The 18051-nt window shown below is 41.2% G+C and overlaps 1 protein-coding gene across 1 annotated transcript in view; it reads right to left on the reverse strand.

Moving 5' to 3' along the window:
• Window positions 1-3709: 3709 nt before the first annotated feature.
• The window catches only part of polr3b (polymerase (RNA) III (DNA directed) polypeptide B), a 35028-nt gene continuing 20686 nt past the window's right edge, over window positions 3710-18051 (reverse strand). Inside the window, exons 20-28 of the mRNA XM_033636098.2 lie at window positions 16215-16424; window positions 15856-16014; window positions 14584-14701; window positions 14314-14456; window positions 11119-11222; window positions 8397-8563; window positions 7182-7295; window positions 6889-7062; window positions 3710-4108 (exon numbers count right to left, since the gene is read on the reverse strand). Coding sequence (XP_033491989.2) covers window positions 3979-4108; window positions 6889-7062; window positions 7182-7295; window positions 8397-8563; window positions 11119-11222; window positions 14314-14456; window positions 14584-14701; window positions 15856-16014; window positions 16215-16424 — 1319 coding nt within the window. The 3' untranslated portion in view covers window positions 3710-3978. The remainder of the gene's footprint in view (window positions 4109-6888; window positions 7063-7181; window positions 7296-8396; window positions 8564-11118; window positions 11223-14313; window positions 14457-14583; window positions 14702-15855; window positions 16015-16214; window positions 16425-18051) is intronic.

Consider the following 18051-nt stretch of genomic DNA (forward strand, 5'->3'; position numbering starts at 1 on the left):
GGGGAAGTAAAAGTGCAAAGCCCGAGGCTGGGAGGGCTCTGATGGAGTGCCTGAGAGCTGGAGAAGGGAAAGCTGTGATTAGAATATGAATGGAACCACAGGAGAGGGGGAGAAGAGAGGGGAAAGAAGAGGGGAGAGGAGAAAGGCGGATTATGGCTGAATTACTCACCACACTATGGATAGCAAAGGAGGACTTTCTCTACCAGTGCGCAGGCGTGGGCACCACTGCTGCCTGCTACTCACCGACACACACACAGACATACACACAACGTGTAGCCACCTGGGAGCACGTGTGGAACAGGGTGGCAGCAACATCTCATGGGACACTGTGCACAGGGTTTGTTTAAACACGTCTGAGCATCCATTTAAACTCATGTAGGAAGAAAGAAGCTGCTGGAGTGAGCAACAGGTCAAAATGACTACAGAAAAATCTAAAAATAAAACTAGCATCATAATATAATTTTGCCATGTCCGCAAAGACTCTAAGTGCTTAGGAAAAGATTTAACACAAAACACACTTTAACGACCCATTAATGACACAATATTCAAAGGCCTAAATGGTGGCTGGTGCAAAGCCGTGACCTCAAAGGAGGATCTAATTAATTTCAGTCAAATAAGGAGAAGGTGGAGTCTGCGTCTCCCTCAGTCCTCAGTCTGACGTCCCTTTTTTTTCATCCTGTTATCTGCTTATTAGAGCCTCATAAAAAAGGACAGGTGCAGCCACCAAAAGAGCCTCTTCCACCCTTCCTATTCTCACACACTCTGCCCGCACAAACGGATGTGTGCTGCTTTTGTTCAGTGAAAAGGCCCCAATTGAGTTGTGTGTGTATGTGCGAGTGGGGGGTACGGTTACGCTACATACGACATGTTGGTGGTATTAAGGCTTCGGTTTAAAGGAGGAAACCATATGACTCAAAGCAGCCCTCTCTTCCTATTGACATGAATGAGGGTGTTGCTCTGTGTTTCTGTATGTCCGCACTGAGCTGTCTGCTCATCACATTAAATTCATATGAGAGTGGTCCTCCACTATCTACTGCAAAACATCTTAGCGTGTGAGTAAAAGATAGAAAACACCCCAAACAAAACTCCTTTTGATGGTTTTGATTAGTTTCTAATTAATTATGCAGCAAATATGTGGAAACATTTTACTTGAATATCAAGTTTAATTTGAGCTGGCTGATAATTCAGTATTATTGCAGTAATCAAGACGTAGTGATGTTCAGGGATGTGTGCAATTAGTCGACCAGTCAATCGTACATCACTACTCTCACTAGTCAGCACGAGAAATGCTAGTTATATCATTATAATTTTATGTTACCTCATTACGTAATGAAAATGCTGTTGTAATGATCAGGTGCGTTTCCTTAAGATTTATTTGTCTAAAAAACCCATTAATTTTTAATATATTTTTGTTAACTTTTGTTTTGTGAGATGTTTTGTTAGATAATGTGCAATGTTCATGATGAGTGACGCAAAGTGTCATTTGCAAATCGGCATTTAAAACATGATTTGGCTTTTGAAAAACATGATTAATGATTTCAAATGGCTCGATTAACAGTTGGCCAGTTTTTTTCTGATGGGTTTTACCTTAATAGATTAAGTTGTGCTTAATTTTGGCTGTTTTCTAAGTGTTTTCTTACTTTGAGACAAGTATATCTTTAAATGTCAGGGAAATTAGTCATTAGGAACATCCACAGTGATGGTATGTTATCACAAGCTGTAAAATAAACAGAGCTGCAGCGATTACCTGATGAATCAATTAGACTGGTGGTTCTCAATCGGGGGTCTCATTTATATAACAGTGTGTAGGATCCATACTAAAAATATACCTACGGACAACAGCCAAAAATGGCGCGCACCAAAGAATATTTGAACACATTTCTATGATTGGGCTTCCACCTCACCATCTGCGTTGGCAATTTCAGTCTCCAAAATGTTCGTGAGCATGGGTCAAAGTTTCTCCCATCAAGTCTGTTTTTATAGATCACAACTTTTATGTAGTAAGTGGTGTATGCCTGTTTCAGGCCTCGTTTTGGACATACACAATGTTTATAAATGAGACCCCTTTGAGGGAGTTTCAGGCGTCCCCAGAGAAATAAGGAATAGTTTAAAATCATTTACAATTCTCGCGTGACTATTCTGATCATAGGTTTCACTTCCTCCATGATTATCTTCTTTATTGTTGAATTCTGGTCCTAATCATATCTAACAACCAAAATCTTTTCAGATGGAGGTCCCTAAAGTGACAACACATCAAATGGGGGTCTGTGGCTTAATGTGTATCCATTTGGATCCTTGGAAAAAGGCTGAAAACCACTGGATTAAACTGAATTAATTGGCAACAACTTTGACAATTGATTTGTGTCTATTTAAGGAAAAAATTACAATATTTTATGGTCTGAGCTTCTCAAATGTGAAAGCTGCCGTTTCGCTTTGTGTTCATTCCTCTGTAACTTTTAACTTAATATCTCTGGGTCGGACAAAATTAGACATTTGATAAAATCATCTTGGTCTTTGTGTAACAGATGGCCATTTATCACAATTTTCTAACATTTTTATAAACCAACAAACTCATCAGTTAATCAAGAAAGTAGTCAACAGATTAAACGCTAATGAAAATGATCATTAGCTGCAGCCAAAAATCCAAAGTTAGGTACAGAAACTAAGTTTGTTGCACACATATGGTCTCATGTAATGCATTACAGTGAAACACATTTATTTTATTAGTTTGTTAATTGTGACATATATTAATATCAGAAAATATACTTATTTCAGTTATTATGTTGCTTAACCTGAAGTTGACATTGCACTTGTGCAATCACACCATGAGTTATTTGTATTTTTACTCTGTTGTTGTTGATATTGTTGCTCGTTGGTGATGCACCGACCTCATACACAATCACCCATGTGATATAATCCACCTAGCAACAGAGGATTTATATTATTATTTTCATGATTTCCTGTTTTTGCTTGTTTTCTGGAATTTTTATCGAAGTAACTTGTGAATTAAACACTGTTCAGCTGCCAAATGTCAAATCTTAAATTTTGGAGCCTTGATCAGCACATGAACGCACCATAAGTGACCCTACAGACTTTTACTTCGAGTTTATACTTTCAGCTGTGTTACCACCCAACAGTGATCTCTTTATTTTAGAGATTACGTTTGTGACATTTTGCCTTCGTTAGAGTACAGTAGAGATGCAGACAGGAAACGAAGAGGCAGAGCGAGAGGGGTCTGACACGTAACAAATGTCTGCGGCTGCATTTGAAGCAGGGACGTCACCTGAATGCCTCAACAGAAAAAAAACTTCGGGAAAAATAAAGCAAGATACAACGACTGTGCTGGATTACCTCCAACTCAAGGGCATTTCAGGTGTCTGATCTGAAAACCAGTGGTTGCCTGAAGAGTAACAACACACATTCAACCATCCAAAATATTTGTGTTTGATTTGAAAACCTTTCAGCAAAATTAAAAAGAATAACGGCCCTGATCTGTAGCACTAAAACATGCAAAAGCAAAGGTTTTGTCTTTTAAGAAACAAAAGGAAAAGGGTTAAAAACTCCTCATGGACTACTGCTATTTTTCCTAATGTGTTATTATTCATGTTTGATCAAAAGTTGTATCTAGATTTGGGAGCAGTTTTCCAAAGTGCCTATTTTAATATTTGAAATTAAACAGGAAATATTACCACACACAGCAACGGAGTGCAAAATATTGTTTTTGTGTTTATTATGTACACATAAAAAAACATAACGGCGAAAGTATCAACATAAATGAGAAACTTCATTGTTTTAGTTCATGAACACAAAGTAAATGTCAAAATATTAACTTTTTTCAAACCTTTCACCTGTTTCTTTCTGCTCATTCACAGCTCTGATGTCTTTTACAATCAGTCCATTGCAGACTTTGTAATTTATATCTCTAACTCTTTCACTCACATAGACTGTCACTGTCACTGTCCCTGTCCTGTGTCCTGGTCACTCGTTGTAGCGCGACAGTTTGAGTCGGGGGATGATGTTCATGGACTGCAGCTCCTGGAACAGCAGTTTGCAGGCGTACGGGATGCGCAGGGAGGACACGTGGCAGGAGGACTTACAGTAGTGACACCTAGAAGACAGAAACTGAGAATCAGACTGGAGACAAAAAACAGAGGAATAATGGCTGTACTTGGATCCAATCTTAGGACTTGTACAGGTTTGATTGTCACCTGTAAAAATCATCAGAGTTTATAGATTCGGTCTGTAACCTGTGATCATGTCAGACATTTCTGACATTTACAGACCAACATCTCGACTGTTACTGAAGAGGTCCTGTGTTCTGACGCCGTCATCCAGACTCTGTGACAGTTTCTGGTCTGCATTATTATATATGCTAAAACATCATGTTTTACATATGTTAAACCATTTAACCCCTAGTAGCAGCGTCTTTCTAGGGGACAGCTCTTAAAGGGCCAGTGTGTAAAATGGGTTGAAAACCGTTGAAAACAGTGACATCAGTGGTCAAATTCTAGATTGCAGGGCTCACTCGCTCACCCCTCCCATCGGGTAAATGACGGTGGCCTCGTAGGGACAAAAAGCCTTGCGCAGACATGAGTTTTTCAGGAGTAGGTCCATCTAGCGACGAGGTGAATATTTATTTAGAAATCTAAACCATGTTACGATATTGTAATGAATCCCTCATGAGCAGGAGACCAGAGGAGCGTTCGGGAAAAAGGCCAGTTTATTTAAGCACTCCAAAAACTCCGGTAACACTCCAGGGGGTAAAAGACTCCGTCCCAAACTCTGACTCTTCTGGCGTAACACACACACTCCATACACACATTCTCGTTAGCGGGCACACCTCCCCTCTCTGCTCCACCAATCTCCAGCCCGCACACTGACTGACAGCGTAGCCGGTAAACAGAGCTCAGCTGTTTATTTAGCCTAGCAATATCTCCGGACTATAGTAGCTGCAATGGACGACTTTGAACGTGATTCATTCTCTCCTGCTGCATGCTAAGTGTGGTCCATTCGCAAACTTTATAACTAAAAAAACTTTTCACTACTCTCTATTGACAAACTACTAACACTCTCTGCTGTTTCCTCCTCCTTCTTCCTTCCTTCCGCTGTCTTCGTTGGTTTATTTATTCACGCGAAACTGACTGGATTGTCCGCTCGGGCAGCCTTACATACATGGCAGCGCAAGATGGCGATCTCTTTAAAGCAAGGCCCTTGCTATATATATATATATATATATATATATATAAAAGCATAATTATAAGGCTACGAAAACCAAACGAATTTTATTTTATAGCGATTATACACTTGCATAAACATATTAATGGGTAGAATATTCAGATTCAGATTCAGATTTGACAAAAAAACCATGCCAAATATTACACACTGGCCCTTTAAAGTCTGGGTAAAGTAAAACCAGAGGTTTCTGTCTGAACACATTATACATGTGAAAAAATACCTGTTCAAAACATGAGAGAAAACTGGGAATTGTATAGTACTGAAGTGTGGAGTTAGACTGTTAAACTGTTGGGCGGGCCTGTATCATGAGCTACATTGATGCACTGGAACTATCCTTATCATAACCTCTCCCCCACTCTACAAAAACTAATGTTAGAGCACATAGCATCAGTGCTGTTTCGTTCACCCCGGTGAGTTTGCTACATTCCATGAGTTCTATGGGCTCTTTTAGTCAAATAAATACATGAATAAACATCTCTGTTAAATGCCTAAATCATATAAGTATTACCAAAATAGCTAAAAATAGCCAAAAAAGTCAGTAATGCACATTTCAGTCTACCAGCCTGGACTGGCAACCCGGTCCATCGGTAGTTACTGCTCACTGCTGCGGGTTTGGGATTTTTGCTAACGTTAGCTGCCGAATGAGGGAAGCTGTTATTGTACATACAGCGGCTCGTTCTTTGGCTTTAAGTGTGTATGTTAAGATACTGCTGGGTGCTAACACGAGTCTGTGGCTTTACAGTGGCTCCTTTCTGCGGACATGTCACCAGCGTTTCAGAGCAGAGAACACTGCTTTTTTCATGATTTTAACACCTAATTGTAGATACTTGGTGATTTTTTTAATCATTTAAGTTTAGCTGAGTGAGTAGTGACGAATTTTCTTGTGGTGTGACAAACTCATAACACTTCTTTATTTTAGTTTACCTCACTTTAAAAGAACCTGGGGAAAGCTTTCACTGAACAATCTAAAAACTACAAAACTATACACTGAAATGTTAAGTTTGTCAGATTTTTAGCTTCATTGAGAGGTGAACAAGGACCAGAGTTTGACCCAAGCATACAAACCTAGTAGCCAGTGAGAGCCCAGTTACAATGGGGTAGTGTATAAATCATAAACTATAAAGATACAAATGTTAACTAATGTAATACTATACAGGATTTTCCTAAAAAAACAGGGTATGTACTCAAAAATAAATAATCCCTCTCAATCATCACTTATGACCCACTAGAACTATGTGGTGGTGTATTTATCTGCAGAGACTCTGCCCTCTGCCAGTCTTTTCATAATTTCTTCTTACAGTATTTTGCTGTGTTCAGGAAGTTCGCGCAGGTCAGGTTGGGATTTGTGAAAGGTAGCAACCAGATGCATCTGAGGATAAGCTACAAATATTGCGGACAAAGTGCAAAAATCACATATATCGAGGTGAAACACCAATCTGAGGGTTGGCTTTCCCCTTTACTGGTGATACTGTTTACAGTTAACAACAATTTCTACATAGCTTACCTTCAATGCACACTGGATCATGTGAGTAAATGACATACGCTCTGACATCTATTGTTCCAGGTGTCATACAATGCCTTTTCAAATCTTCACAGTGCATGGACTAAAAATACTGTTGCATGTTATCGACACCAACAAGATGTTCAACTTACCACCCAGAATATCCCAACAGGCCGCACTGCCCGCACACGTCCACCTCAAAGGCATCACTGGAGATCATGAGGCGCTCCAGCAGCAACATGCTCGCTCCGTAGCCGATCAGACAGTCACGTTCCATCTCGCCCAGACGCAGACCTCCATCTCTGGAGCGGCCCTCCGTAGGCTGTCTGATAACGGGACAGGCACATCATATTATCACTAGCATAATAGAGATCTTGATATAAAACAGCAATACTGTTGTATTTTTGTTATTTCTATGTGATTACAACAGGTGCGCTGATTTTACCTGGTGAGAACAGCTCTGGGGCCTCGGGCTCTGGCGTGCATCTTGTCGAGGACCATGTGCTTCAGTTTCTGATAATACACCGGTCCAAAGTAGATATAAGCCTCCAGAGGTTCCCTGAGGACAACACACAGATATCAAGCTAATGCAGCCATAAAGATGGAGTCAACACTACATTACAGAATATCTTTAATAGGATACAATTCAGTAATATAGATATCAGTATTTTATCTTACTTTTTTTTTTTAAGTAGAAATAATGTAAATAACATTTGATGATTGTAAAATAAATATTTGTGGGTTTTTTGAGTCTTGGTCAAACAGTTTGAATCACTTTGTTGTGGTTGGCTTTTGTTATGACTTTTAATTTTAAGACTTCATCTATAAATCAAAGTTGGATTATTGTCTTGTGGTGATGCAGGAGGGAGCAGGGGCTGCTTTAAAAACACTTGATGCTGAAAACATCATGAGGATGATGCATTCAGGTGTCTCTGAGAAGCTCAGACATCCTACAATTGACAGTCGGCTGCTATATTTTTACTAGCTATGTTGTTGGAAAATCAAAACCAAAATCTATCTATATTTATTTAATCGATTTATCATATCACAAAGGCGACTGAGAGCGATTCCTTTGTTTTGGAGGTTATACTTTTAGTGATGTATCAGCGTTTCTATTCTGGTGCTCTGCAGAGATCTGACACCTGCTTGCCCACCGTCATCCCAGGGTGTCTGAAGTTCTGCGCACCAAGGCGGCAGTTATGGTGGCATGGCACCGAGGTATGTAGTGATCGCCGGTAGAAAGTAACCTTATTTTCAGGTTTACAGCGATGCTGTTATGGATTTTCATATTTTATTTATATTTTGCTTCCAGTAAATTCACTATGAATAAGGACCAGTCTTATTTAGATGCAAAGATTTGTATTTTAGCAGGAATGTGGCACAACATGGAAGCAAAAGCTTTGTTAAATCAATGAATAATTGTGATCTCTATATTGATAAAAATAATTGGCAATATCATTTTGGCCGTAATTGTGCAGCTCTAAGACCCACTTTATTTCCCTGTAACCCACTCAAATGACCACCTGTGGGTCACTGGACTCACTACCAACATCACTGTGTTGGATATGACAATTTTCTATCACAGAAAGAGTAAGACAACCAGTAATGTGACCTGTGTATGAGTTATGTTTAATGGGATGTAACATGAACTCTTTATTACCCAGTGATTCCTGAGGTCACGTAGTCTTTGCCCTGGTAGTTGTATCCATAGCGGATGAGATCCTCACACACATCTTTCACCTTGCTGCCTCCGAAGGCCGTACCGTAGTGAAACCGTCCGTCCAGGACTCCCGCCTTCCCAGCCAGCAGCTCAATCAACTTTCCCACCTGACAGAATCAGACACACTCTCTGAAGTCCAGAAATGTAACAATGGCTTTAAATCTCTTGTGTTTACACTTTCTCCTGGCACCAAATGTTGATATTGTGGGTGAGATTAGATTACACATGTACCCGTTGGGGTGGGGCCAGCAGTCTAAGGATGACTGATTTCAACAATTCCACTGAGGTCACGCCCAGGGGACCCCTGACCCCGTCACATAAAAGGAAACACCTACTCTCATTTCACTCTCAGGCCACAGAAACATCCTCCCGAGCCAAACATTTCTGAGTGTTTGCCATGACAACCGCAGCGTGCAAACACACGGGCACTGACAACTCTAGCAGTAAAGATCATTCAAGTTTTTACAGTGCGAGGGACAAAAAGCCGGTGGAACCGGTGCCAAGTTTCGTGTCATTCACATTCAGCACCATCCTACAGTTCAGATGTACTGTGCATGTTTGATAAAACTTCCACACACTGCTACAGGCGGTGGCTTCGCTGGCAGCCGTCTCCGCAGCAACAAATATCTGTTTGTGAACAGTAAGATTGCTGCTTAGCGGCGTCAATGGACGTGTGCTCTGGAAGCCAATGATAACCCAGAGAGGAGAGGAGCAGGGATAATGAGGGTTTTGTCACGGAAGAGCCGACAAAAAAACTTAAGATGAGCGACGGTCAACACAGACACGAAGGTGATTCAGACTGAACTCACAAATAACAAACAAATAGGTTAACAGGTTTTGGATGAGGTGTCAAATCACCAAATTTTCACCATAATAAAGGTGACTGATCTGACAAATGTAACACAGAATATTAGTGATTAAATGATTATTTAATTAATTAACTGACCTTAAATTAATCTGCAACTATTTTTATAACTAAATAATCATTATAGTCTCTCCTTAAAGGGACATTGTGTAACATTTTCAGTTGTTTATTGGCAAAAATTGATGTCTGCATTCATAAATATGTCATCACTGGTGAACTATTACCTCCACCAATAATCTGACTTATTCTCGTAAAAGGAGAATTTTGGATTTGTTTGTACATTGTGCGGGTAAGTCGTCTGTGGGGGTCCATTACATTTCGCCATCTTGACAATACACCCGCCAGCAAGGGACATACAGCACCGCCTTCGGCGTTTTCGTTGAGAGCCAGGCCAGCACTGCGTGACTGAGGAGCCGAAGGAGAGGAGCAAGAGGCGCTTCGCTACTACCCTGGCAAATTTGAAACAAAGTCCCACTCTTTGAGCATAATGCAGGATCATGCATATGCAGCATCATGGGAGACGGAATCCTTGTCGCCAAGAAAGCGCAAAAGGGAATAGAAAAGGCAGCGTGACCGGCGAATTAAAAAAACGAAGGCCCACATCGGGGTAGCCTTTCCCAGGTAGAGAGAGCTGCTGAGGGAGAATGGTAATGCAATCACAGGCCAGCGCCGCTGTTGGCTGTTAGCCGCTGTTAGCGGCCAGTCGCTAGCCACTGTTAGCCGCTGTTAGCGCTGGCCTGTGATTGTATTACCTTTCTCCTTCAGCAGCTCTCTCCACCTGGGAAAGGCAACCCCAATGCTGACCCTTGCTTTTTTAATTCGCCGGTCATGCTGCCTTTTTGATTCCCTTTTGCACTTTCTTGGCGACGAGGATTCCGTCTCCCGTGATGCTGCATAATACATGATCCTGCATTATGCTCAAAGAGTGGGACTTTGTTATGCGGCAGTAGTGCCGCTGGCCACTAACAGCTGTTAGTGGCGCAGTAATGCGAGGAGAGGGATGAGGTGTGTGAGGTTGAGCCACTTGTCAGTTGTCAAAGGACAAGACGTGATTGGTTTGTTTCAATTTACATCCGCCCCAACAGTCCCACGTTGTAAACACAGCCAGCATGGTGAGGAGGGGGTTTGTCAACTCGCTTCACGTGTGTCTGTGTAGGAGCCTGAATGAGTACTCCATGTAGTATCGGATGACATGGTTTCATCAGTGTTATCATAGCTTTTTGGTACACAGCGGGTACAGTTGTTGCAATACGTGTTTGAAACAGTGAGGCGCTAGAGTGCGCCATCTGTTTGAATGCAATATATGATTTCAACGTTAGATGGGAGAAATTCCTACACACTGTGGCTTTAAACAGAAATTCAGAACATGAACTGGTTCTAGAGGCTCAAATTTGATCATTTGTTGCTTCAATTTCTCATAAATGATGGTAAACTAAATACCTCTGTATTATGGACTGTTGGACAGACAAAACAAGACATTGGGAGACATCTCCATGGGCTGGGGTAAAGAGTAACAGGCAAGCTTCACAATTTCCGGACAATTTGTAGACCAAACCATTGATTGGTCAATCAAGAAAATAACCATCTGATTAACTGACATGGAAAAAGCTTGTTGCAGCCCTATTTTAAATGCTTCGCTTTTGTTGAAATTGTTATCGGCACAGTTTTCTGACATCTTAAATTCAAAACAGTGAAATGACATTTTGAGAAAGTATTCTACAGATTAATCTGTGTTGAAAATGACTTTTAGTTTCAGTCCAACAAAACATGTTCGTGCACAACTGTGCGGAGTCATACCGTCATTCTGGAGGGATATCCGTGAGGGTTCATGATAATATCTGGACAGATCCCGGTGTCACAGAACGGCATGTCCTCCTGTGGAACGATGAGGCCACAAACACCTGATACACACACACAAGCAAAAACACAGAGAAAAAAATTAAAGTTGATGCACACATCTGTGGCATTATGACTGTACAGAAACTGCAGATAACGCACAACCAGCACTTTTACTCAACCCAGGAAATGACCATTTGTAAATCAATTTGTCACACTGTGTTACCTTGAATTCATGAAGAAAACTTGAAACAGAGAATGGCCAACATATTTTTTTATTGATTGACTGGGGACAATGTTTACAACAGCAAAACTATATCAAAACATCCATTTACAAACTCTTCCACAACTTGTGCAGTATAATTCAAGTCTCATTTATCCAATCGTATGCTCAGTAGTTCCAGAACATGCATTTTTACTAAAATGTTACAATATAAAAACAATATAAAATGTGTTTGAGAAGTACTGAGCATACAAAAGGATACATGAGACTTGAATTATACTGCGCGAGTTGTGTGAGAGTTTATTCATGAATGTTTTCATGTAGTTTTGCTAGGGTTAAACATGGTCCCCAATCAATAAATATGCTTGCTGTTTTTCATGGAGGCTGCAAGAAAAAAGTTTTCTTCATGAATTCAAGGTAACACTGCATGACTAACTGATGTACAAATAGCTATATTGTGCATGAAGAATTTCTTTAAGTGATTTATCTTCAATTAATGTTGCAATAATTTGAAAATTCAACAAAATGTATTTAAATATTTCCTTGATTGTTCCAGTAATTCATCTAGGAAAATGCCTCACTTGTTGCTGGTTTTAGCTTCTTACACATGAGGCTCAGATGCTTCTCCGTTTAACATCATTGTAAATCTGATAACTTTAGACAGCTCGTTGGATAAAACATCAAATGAAGATGTTACAATTTAAAACACGTAGATAAAAAATAAGTCTCTTGCACAGCCGAGCAGCGTGCCAGGCACTGGAGTGTGCTTAAAATCTGCTCAAGTGCCACTCATACGCATGCTATTCGTAGGTGGACATGTTTTATATTGTGACAGCTTTAGCAAAAATGCACTTGTTCAGTAAGTACTGAGTATACAACTTGATAAATAAGTCTGTAAACAGATGTTTTCATATAGGTTTGCTCTTGTTTACCGTGGTCCTCAGTTACTTTAACTATTTGTGAAGGATTTTCCCCTTTGTTTGATTCTCCGTTCAATGTCAAGGCATGCAAAAAACAGTTTTTCTCATGAATTCAAAATAACACGCGGCCATTTTGCAGGTATTCTTTTAAAGCCCACTAACGACACCAGCCACACACTTCTGACTAAAAAAAATAGCAAACTTCTAGTAAAACTTTGTTGTGTTTTGCTTCAGGGAGGTTTGGTGTAGACGTCTGGTGGAGCATGACATTTCCATACTCATGTGGACAGACAGGGTCCTCTTTGGATTCACATGATGTGGGGGACGAGCGCCCTGGTAGCCAGGAGTTTAAGTGTGAGTGCAAATGTTTGCTGAGGGGCCAAAGCACTCTTCCCTGGCCAGGGTAAACAGATTGTAGGCCCATTTGCAAATGAAAAAAAGAGAAAGAGAGAAGAGAAGGAGAGCAGGAAGTGGAGAAAGGTGCTTAGCTTGACAGGGAGACTGGTATTACACATCCATGACTTTCAGTTTAACTCAGAGGAAGTGGAGGGGATCAACTAGAGAGGAGAAATTGAATCCGCGCACGTGGGAAAAATTCACTATTAGCCGACCAGTCAGCGACACAGCCGCCTGTTGATGCCATGCAGGATGTAGTAACAGGATGTTGACTGGGAACAAGCACAGCGATTTGCTGGAAAGTCATCCAAGAGCAGGAAGAAGGTGAAAAGAGAGGAGAAAAGGCGAGTGCGGCAGAGCCAGAAGAAAAGGTAAAAGGGGAAAATAAGAAAGAAAAGGCAGTGTAAAAAAAAAAAAAGGTTTGAATATAAGGGTAAACGTAGGATAAAAGAGGAGGTGGAAAGAAAGTGGAAAATGGAGGAGAAGGTGATTAGAAAGACTCAGAGAGAGAGAGACACTAGTTCCCATAGCAGACATCCTCGGTGTTGTTTGTTTTGTGTGAAAGTGAATGATAAAAGAGGCATGAAATCAGCAGAGAAAGGCAAGACAACAGCAAGGGTCCAGAGCCCTCCATCACAGCTCATACAGCCCCACGCTGGCGGCTCGCACAATGGGCCCCTACTACTGACAACCCCTCCACCTCCTCCCCCACCTCCACAGCTGTGTGTGTGTGTGTGTGTGTGTGTGTGTGTGACCGGTAAATAATTAACTTATTCTGCTCTGCTGACCAGGACTTATGAGACTAGTCATGAGGAGCTGTGAGATCTATCGCTGCGACCAAATTCTAATAAAATAATAAAACTTTAATTTATGATTCAGTTTGAAATATTTGTAAAAAAAAAAAAAAAGAAAAAGAAAATGGTGATCCTACAAACAAAAACAATCCCACTAAGTTTTACACGCATTTCTTGACTCTGAAGTAGCTGTAAACACCTCAACGTGACCGCAAAGAGCTCTGATTTAAAACCAGTCGTACACCAGTTGCACATCTGGGACTTTCCATCCAGATCACCTCCAGCTAACCCCCTGGCGACCCCTCTCTCTTCGTCACTATCCGAGACAGGAGACATTGTCCCATCCTGAGCTGACCGCCCAGTGGCCACCGCGGTAATGAGGAGAGTAAATTATGCATGGCGCCAGTTAGCTTTTTGATTAAAACATCATACAGGCCCTCTATAGGGGAGGTGCTGCAAAACAATGGAGGTTGTAAACACTTTTTCTCCAGTAGCAGCAGAATACTGCTGGGGTGTAATAAATTTGCATAGTCTGGCACAGGACAAAGAGCCAATTAATTGAAAAGAGCTCTTGAAAGATGAGGACAGGGGGGCAGTGACAGAGCAACAGCTACTGGGACTTGACTCAACAAATGCTCCGGCACAGAGACGACCAAAGTTTGTTTTTTTTTCTCGGTCATTTGCAATCGTTCATGACAGGTTCAAATTCTGGGCTCCAAGTAGTGACGACTAACACAGTCCTCTGTATGTATACATTTAGGTTTAAGCTCAACATGCTGCTCTTTTCAGAGAGCAGACGGTGTGACAGTGCGGAGGTTGGCACCTTTCTGTCCATGCCGACTGCTGAATTTGTCTCCGATCTCCGGTCTCCTGGTCTGCCTCAGGAGGATCTTGATGAGGAAGGCATCTTCAGCGTTGGATGAGATCATGACCTTCTCGATGTACGAGTCTGTTGAGCCCTTATAGCTGCAGAAAGAAAAGGAAAAATAATAAGAAATCAAAATGTTTAGCTGCTTTTTTTCATACAGAAGCTGAACAGGTGGGTCCACATCGAGGTGGGTGGGTGTGGTGTTGGGAGCTGAAGTGCACTCACCTGATGGGCACGTCTCTGTACTGGGGCTGGCCTGGCTGGGTACTGCCCTCCAGTGGTGTCTGGGTGACAGTTGGCATGGACTTGTTCACCAGCACCTGCTTGTTCTCCACTTTCTCACCTGCGTCGCACATGAGACACATCACAGAGGGTTAGGATGGCCTGCCCAGGCTGTGACAGTACACACTCTTATATGAAGTGACTCTTAAAGAAGCAGTGTGAAGGATTTAGGGGCATCTAGCAGAGAGGACTGCAGATTGCAACCAGCTAAATCTTCTCCAGTGTGCCAAGCGTGAACTCCTGGTTGGGATTCTTTCAGTATTTATTGTTAAGGAGTTTTCAGCAGGAGCTGAATTATTTATAGAGGTCTCTTCCTCTTTAAAACAAACGTACCTGGTGATTTTTAAATGTGTAAAAAGTCTGAACACAGCAGTTTCACATTAAAAATCTGTGTTTTTCCAATGCTTTTCAGCTTGTTTTAGAGGGTCTGCTAACTACGGTGACTAACGCAAAGACGTGTAATGAAGCAAATGAAGCGTACTAATTAACTCATTGCACCGTGACAGCGTCCTTCATTAAATCATGGTGTGTGTATGTCAACATAAACTTAAGGTGTGATAAAGAAAGATGAATACTGCGTTTATGCTGTAATGCCATTAGTCAGTATTGGACTAGTACTAGTCAGGCTCTTTTCTTTTCCTGTAAAACTGTGACTCCTTTAATTGTGACGGAGAGTATTTCTCTACAAGAAGGCATAAACAGAATCAAGCCATCACAAATCCAACTGCTCTGACCCTCTTACCCGATCAAGTATGTCACACCCAGCATACTTCATAAATTCCAACATCAATTACATCACAATAAGTAAAATGTCATGGATGCTTTTAACACCTGTAACACTGAGTCACACTGCTGTCAGTAGAAAGCCAGCACCAGCAAAATAAATGGACATTCTGTAAAAGACTGCACATCAAATAATTCCTCATATTATTGTATACGTTATAAATAAATCTTGTTGTATTATTTATGATACAGCCATGTGTATTGCAACAGACTTAGACTTAGAAAAGTTTAATGTCCCAGTGTCACAGTAAACAATAAATAAAATGTCAACAGTTAAACACAGAACAGAACAACAAGACAACAACAAAAGTCCATGATCACAATCAGTCAATAAATAAGACATTGGTCACATCGGTCAGTCTGGTCAGTCAGTAGAGTTCAGTAAAGAGCAGCAAGCCATGCTGGGTTTCTTCTGGCCCTGCTGGTACTCACCAGGGGAGCAGATGCCGTCAGCATCCAGGATGTTGTGCCTCCAGATGGGCTTTCGTGTGGCAGCATCCAGCATGGGCCCCATCACCTTGTCAAAGGTCTGGTTGGTGTAACGCCGCAGTGTGCACTTGGAGTTTTTGTAGACAAGGCACCGGCCAAATCCTGGAGGGAAACGTAGAAATCACGATTTCTAAGTGTCTGCAACCTGAACAAGTTGTTCAAATGTAATATCATATGTAAGCATGTTGTAACAGGAGTCTTTTTTTAAAAAGTAAACTTCAATGTTAAATGTAGATCAAAATGCTAAAATCCAGTGAGACTGACAACACACTCCCTGCCAGCCTCAGACAAATAGCTCTCACCTCTGTCGAGCGAGGCTTTGTTGAGGACTAGAGCATCCTCAATATCGTAGCCGCTGTAGCTCATCACGGCCACGGTGGCGTTCTGACCAGCAGGCAGCTTCTCAAAGTCAATCAGCTCGATGGTTTTTGTTTTGACCATTGGCCTCTGTGGATACGCCAGCAGGTACATCAGAGTGTCGATACGGTTCCTCTGGTTGTAGCCAATAGTGCCTGAGGAGAGGACACATGGAGAGTAGATGAAGACCTCTGCTTTGTGTGGAGAATTTATCTCTGTGACTCACTCTTTGACATGGAACTATCTTATTCATGTTTACTGCATGTATCTTTAATTTTAAAGTTCCATTTTCAATGTGTGCAACTGTCTATATCTCAATTATTAGCCCATTATAGGCAGAGTTGGGCAGTAATGTGTTACTAGTAAAGTGTTACAGTAGTAAAATTACTTTTTCCAGTGACGACTAGTGTAATGAATTACTAAAGAACTTTCAGTAATAAAATCACATTTAGCCCCAAAAATAAAAAAACTTGGTACGCAACCTTACTTTTGTCGTCACACGTCAATTAATCACATCCCCAGATTCATTTTCGTAAACATAGAGCATGCACGTCACAAAGCAGCAAGCTAGTTTAGAAGATGGAAACACATTCAGCAGCTGGAAATATTTCCATAATTGTGATTTTGTCGGGGGGAAAAAAGACGAGAACATTGTTGTTGTTGGCCTAAGATGAAGAACACAACCTCTTACTTCCTGAAGAACCTACTACATCCGACAGAACAAGAATGTGACGCTCATGGAAATACACTGCACCAAAGGTGAGCCCTCTGCAGCCGCGGTTGATGGCTGTAACCCTACACTGGCTAAACAACTAAAATTGGATTTTAATAGTGGACAGCTGCAAGGCTACAAGCAAGAAAGCTAATGCAGTTGGGCTAACTGAAATGTTTCCTGTCTCCACAACTGAGTCACCATCTTTCAGACAGATCCTTGGGAAAAAATACTGGTGACAGACAAGAGAAGACCTCCGATTTTGAAGGGTGCTACAAAAAGTAATATAGAGCCCCTTTTCCACTGCATAAAAATCCTGCTAACAATCGCAAATATCAGCCTTTATAATGTAATGGGAAAGGTTACAATCACCATTCACATTCAAATCACTCTGCAGTAGTCATAGGTATTTATCGGCACTGGCTCCAAACGGCTTTGATAGAAACACAACACCAAGGTGAATGTGCTTATTTTAGCCCATTAACTGGCGAGATGCAATGAGATGCACCTTAAAATACCATCGTTCTCCGCCCAAGCAGCACTCAAACGTCGTTTTAATTTAGTCTGCACTGAGTTTGAGGGAGAGACTGAATACAAAAGAGATATGTGACCATTGTAACATTTTTTACAGCCCTCGATGCTGCTTTCTGCTGTTTACTAACCTGTTTTTGTGGCCTGTCTGTGACGTCAAATGTGACACATAAAAAAAAAAAAAAAAACAACACACAGAAAGGCACACTCATCTGTTGCAGGGCTGTGTACACAGCTCCGATCTACTGTCAATAGGAAAGGAGTCTATCACCTATTTTTAGCGCGTTTACCTGTGGATTTTGTTGGAAAAGAGGTCTAACAAGTAGTGTAACAAATAACTGTTGGCAGGGAGCAATAAGGAAAGTAATAATATTACCTTTAAAAAAAAATGTAACGAGTAATGAGTGATATATTTTTTTGTAACAAGCCCAGAGCTGATTACAGGTGTTTAATCCTCCTGCTGGGTGGGTCAGGGCTGGACCTGGTTAGCATCGTCTCAGAGCAGCGGAGTGGAGGAACGGGGCGAGTTATGGCATAAA

The sequence above is a fragment of the Epinephelus lanceolatus genome, chromosome 5, assembly GCF_041903045.1.
Source record: "Epinephelus lanceolatus isolate andai-2023 chromosome 5, ASM4190304v1, whole genome shotgun sequence".
Taxonomy (NCBI): domain Eukaryota; kingdom Metazoa; phylum Chordata; class Actinopteri; order Perciformes; family Serranidae; genus Epinephelus; species Epinephelus lanceolatus.